This window comes from Gadus morhua, chromosome 20, assembly GCF_902167405.1.
Source record: "Gadus morhua chromosome 20, gadMor3.0, whole genome shotgun sequence".
In the NCBI taxonomy this organism is placed as follows: Eukaryota; Metazoa; Chordata; class Actinopteri; order Gadiformes; family Gadidae; genus Gadus; species Gadus morhua.
In genome coordinates, this window is record NC_044067.1 from 8871997 (window position 1) to 8876996 (window position 5000).

The following is a 5000-nucleotide window of genomic DNA, read 5'->3' on the forward strand; positions in this document are numbered from 1 at the left end:
GCTGGTAAACACTGCAACCTGCAGGTTAGAACGAGTATAACAACAAGGGATAATAAATAGATCAAATTCATTTTCCACTCCATCAACAAATCTATCAATATGTTAACACAAATAACCCGAAATGTATACAGTGTATAGATACAGGCACTTTTAATATACATTATATATGTTTGTTCTATATTAGATCCACCTTTATATCAAGTTATATATCACTTAACCACCCTGCCTGCCTGCTACTACCACCAAAGGTTGACTTCAAGACTTTGCTGATTGGACCTTTTCGGGTGGCATGTGGTCAACAGTTCATAACTGATTAACTCATAAACCAGAAGAAGTCATATCGCCACTCCTAGCCTAGAGGCTTTTGCTCAGACTGTCCCTTAAATGATCGAAAGAAGACCTTTCCTACTGGATCTACTTTATCCTATCATAAGAAATGGAAAGGGGAACATTTCTTGGTTGGAGAAGACTACTACTTGATTTTACAGGTAAGGTTTTCCACGATTCCTGCTAATTTCTATAAAAATACACTGACACACCTTTCTCCAACCGTTCAGGGTTAATCATTGTCCTACCTTTTGTTTCAACCTACCCGGAAGAGTCCTGCCGTTTTCTTCATTGTATACCAGAGAGAAAATTAAAAGAGTGCATTTGAGTTTAATATTGTATAATAACAATGTCACTTTGTGTTATATGTGATACAGTGGGACAGTGCTATTCAAATTCTATAAGACTTTATATGTAGAATTTATTTTTCTTTATACCATCTCGTGATCAGGATTTCTTACAAATGCATTCAGCCTTTTTTAAATGACCCAATTTCATTGCCTCTTCTATCATTTATTTCTATATATTTCTCTTGGCAGGTCTTCTTTTAGTCCTGTCCTGCTGTAGTGGCCTGGACGTTTCTATTTCCCAGAGTCAGTATGAGGTGGCGAGAGGAGGGAATATAGCCATGACATGTTCATACAAACCAGCCAGGCCAGACTCAAATGTCTTCTTAGTGAAATGGGAGGCTCAACCTGACAAAGAAAGTGATTCATGGGTACGTTTTTTTTTGTTAATTTTGATGATCTATAAACTGATTGTACATTGACACGGCTGGGAAGTGTAGAAGGGCCAAAGCTGGTGTTAGCTACTTATTAACCCTTTTCTACATTTTTTATTCACCTACATTTTTATTTGGATTCATTAAATGTAGGTGTGAATGGATACTTCAAGTGGTTGTGCTTTATCCTGACAACAGATATACAATATCCAAAAGGGAAATCATACATCAATTCATAAATAATTAATAATACCCTGATGACTTGTCATAAGAACGTCAGTGCCCAGTCTGACTCTGTTCTGTGCATCTTATAATAAACCGTTAACAGTAAAACATTGTATAACGTCATTAACCAATTGTAGCTCTTTTGTCTAGGACAGAAAGGCTCTGAATGGAGAATGGATAGTTGTAAAACATACCTGGTTTGTGTGTGTCCCTTAGATGCCAGTGGCCACCTGGTTTCCAAACAATCAGATAGACATCGCTCCGAACTTTGAAGGCCGAGCTCAAATGACGGTTGACCTCGGCTCAAAGCAGAGCACACTCCAGCTGGATAAAGTTCTAATGCAGGACAGTCGCAACTTCGAGTGCAGTGTCACTATCCAAGGCGACGATGAGGGAAAAACAGCAGCTACCACTACCCTATTGGTTCTAGGTGAGAAAACATAAAAATACAGAACCGGCGTCATTTAATTATCCTCAAGATCTCTAAGCCACATCCATGGAATCCAAAAATCGAATGTCATTAAACTATAAATTAATTTTGTATTCAGACATTTGTCGTTGTGCAGTGAGATTCTTGGTTGTGAATGGAGATTTTTTAATTGTCGTTTTCCATTGTGTTTGGCTCCAGTGGCTCCATCCAGGCCTGTCTGTGGGATCCAAGGCACTGCTGAATACTGGAACAACATTAGCCTCAGCTGTATGTCTGAAGAGGGCTCCCCTAGTCCCACTTATAAATGGAAGAGCTACAGTGTCCTAAATGCTCCCAGACCATACCCACTCCGGGCCACTGAAAGTACGCCTTTTATCCACATACAATGCAATATTCTACTGCATGTCAAGAGTATTTGAGTCTCAGTTAGAAATTGGGTGCGAAAGGCTTTTGTTGTGTTGACAGTGATATACCCCACTCTTCCCTTAAAAACATTGTGTTGTCTTCGTTTTTGTTATAGAGGATGGAGTCCTGGCCCTCTTTAATATTTCAAAGGAGGATTCCGGGTTTTTTGTCTGTACCACAACCAATCGAGTTGGTCATGACAGCTGCAACCTCACCCTATCGGTGCTACCCAGTGAGTTAAAAAATTAACTTGATTGATTAGTATTGATTAGTATTATGAGTATTTAGTTACGAATCGGATGTCAGTTGCGACACCGCTCTACGCGAACAATTACAGATTATTACGAAAGGTGTCACCAGAGTCCAAATGGAGCATTTTGAGATGACCACTTTAATGTTTATGTCTTTCTTTAGCCACTATGAAAGTTGGGGCAACGGCAGGCATCATTGGAGGGGTCGTAGCAGGTCTCGTCGTCCTCGCCATTGTTATCTACTGTTGCTGTTGTAAGAAGGATAAAGAGAACAAGCCTGTCGAAGGGTATGTATGAATTCCATTTAAAGGGGCCTACCCGTTATGGCATCCTCTTTGACCAGATGACTTGTCTTTGTAAACTTAGGCCCAATCCCATTTCTACCCCTTACGCCTTCCCCTTACCCCTTCCCCTTACCCCTTCAAAACAAGGGGGAGGGGTAAGGGGAAGGGGTAAGGGGTATAAATGGGATTGGGCCTTACACTCTCTGCTCTTTTGGGTACAATTTTGTACAAAATCTTCCGCTTTGTGCTTTGCTTTTAGCTATAACTATTTTGAAGAACATTGTTGTTTCATGCCATGACTGTTTTTCTCCATCAGTTCTCCTGGCGACGTGGAGTTCCAAGACCAACCCTCAGTTAGAAACCAATATTGGGATGACCAGTCAAGCACCTTGACTAAGCCATATGTTGAAGAGTCAGACCGCTTTGAAGAGAAAAGTGTTCGTGATCTGGGCAACCACAACGACAACCGGGCTGGGACAAGCGTGTTGGAAGCTGAACAACACAGTTATAATGATGCAGAAAATGGCTATGGAAACGGTAGTGATGGCATTCGTGGACGTCTTGACGAAAAGCGTGACTTCTCTCGGGGTAGTCGCGATCGACTTGATGATCAGGATGAAATTCGTGGAAGTCGCGATCGGCTTGATGATCGGAATGAAATTCGTGGAAGTCGCGATCGGCTTGATGATCAGGATGAAATTCGTGGAAGTCGCGATCGGCTTGATGATCACCCCAACCGCTATCGCGGAAGTAGCGACCGCCTTGATGACCAACATGATCGTTATCGGGGAAGCCGCGACAGGCTTGACGATCAACATGATGACATTCGGGGAAGTCGCGACAGACTTGACGATAAACGCGATCGCTATCGGGGAAGTCGCGATCGGCTTGACGACCAAAGTGATGAAGTCCGGGGAAGTCGAGATAACCTTGACAATACACGAGATCGCTATGGCAGTCGCGATCGTCTTGACGATAATCGGGATCGCCGCCATGGCAGTCGCGATAACCTTGATGCACAATATAATCGGCATGGTGGAAGTCGCGATCGCCTTGGTGAGAGTAGGCCTAGTTATAATGTCTAAAATCTAAAAAAGCATTAACGACACCCATGACCATTAATCATATGCCAAATTTTCAAAAACAAATAAAATATTATATGAATTTGACATGTTTGCATGTAATTTGCATACATACATTAACCTTTTTTTAGCTTGTGATACTTTTGTGTTGTTGGAAATCATCATTAGGCTTTTATGTCCTTTGTATATGTCAGCATATTTGTATAGATTTTGGCATCATCAATACTGTTTTGTGCATAGACTAAACAACTAGGTAGTAACCTGCCATAAAGTGCCATTTTAGACAAAAAAAATGACTTCAGAATCAGTAGAATTATATGTGCTTAAATAGCCCATAGCAACAAGTAAATTGTTGAAATAGGCTCTATAAGTTCCATAATGTAATGTGTGATGTTTATATTGTGCGCTTTTGATATCCTTTTTGTTGTTGTTGTTCTGTCGGTGCCATTGTTAATCAATTAAGTAAAAGGGGTTTACTTATTACCAATTTGTACGTTATTGGTTATGTAAATCAAATAAATCGATTTCAATAAATATTTACAAACACTTCCATATTATGAGACGTATCTTGTTTAAAATGTTAAACTTCAACACACACACACACACACACACACACACACACACACACACACACACACACACACACACACACACACACACACACACACACACACACACAAACATAGCATGGTTGACTCCCCTCGTGTTCTTCATTGTTCAAAGTTCAGTATTTAAAAAAATACACGTCAAGGGTATAGGTCTATATTTATTAAATGAAACGCAACTGATGACAGTATGTTGTCTGGCCTTAATAAAATGTAAATACATTGTGGACACCCACTTGTTATTATTCGCGCTGCTTACCCGTCGCTATAGTGGTACAATCCCGTTAGTCGCAGTTGATGTACTGCGCCGTTGCAAAGACTGGAGCAAGTAACCAAGCCGTCAACAAGAAGTCCCATCATGCGGACTGTTTGTACTGCACTGTAAAACGGACGGTAAAATGAAGTTTTGTCGTTTGGCTGTGTTGATATGCGTATTGGGTAAGTTTTACTCAAACTTTGAGCTTTTTCTATCTTTGTGAAGCAGAGAATCGATGGGCCACTTGTGGGGCTATCACTGCAGCAGGTCTGCGCTTCGGTCGACTCCAAGGAAAAGACGATGGCTTACTTTTTATTGTGTTTTAACAAAAAACTATTAAACAAGACCAGCGCGTCTTTATTGGTGGTTATTTTAATTGGTCTAACGTTAACCGTTACCTATTATTTCCAGAAG

The 5000-nt window shown here is 40.7% G+C and overlaps 2 protein-coding genes across 6 annotated transcripts in view; both read left to right on the top strand.

Annotated features, from left to right (window-relative positions):
- The first annotated feature begins 308 nt into the window (after window positions 1-308).
- On the top strand, window positions 309-4279 carry LOC115532794 (cell surface A33 antigen). The gene is made up of 7 exons (XM_030342682.1): window positions 309-488; window positions 867-1045; window positions 1490-1703; window positions 1902-2066; window positions 2224-2340; window positions 2523-2646; window positions 2960-4279. The coding sequence occupies exons 1-7, from the start codon at window positions 437-439 to the stop codon at window positions 3726-3728; spliced, it is 1620 nt and encodes a 539-aa protein (XP_030198542.1). The 5' UTR covers window positions 309-436; the 3' UTR covers window positions 3729-4279.
- A 122-nt stretch (window positions 4280-4401) lies between these two features.
- The window catches only part of LOC115532790 (immunoglobulin-like domain-containing receptor 2), a 12909-nt gene continuing 12310 nt past the window's right edge, over window positions 4402-5000 (top strand). Inside the window, exon 1 of one of the 5 annotated variants that reach the window (XM_030342676.1) lies at window positions 4402-4768. In XM_030342676.1, the coding sequence (XP_030198536.1) occupies window positions 4729-4768 (40 nt within the window). In that variant the 5' untranslated portion in view covers window positions 4402-4728. The remainder of the gene's footprint in view (window positions 4769-5000) is intronic. The other 4 variants (XM_030342674.1, XM_030342677.1, XM_030342675.1 and 1 more) reach the window with 4 other exon arrangements.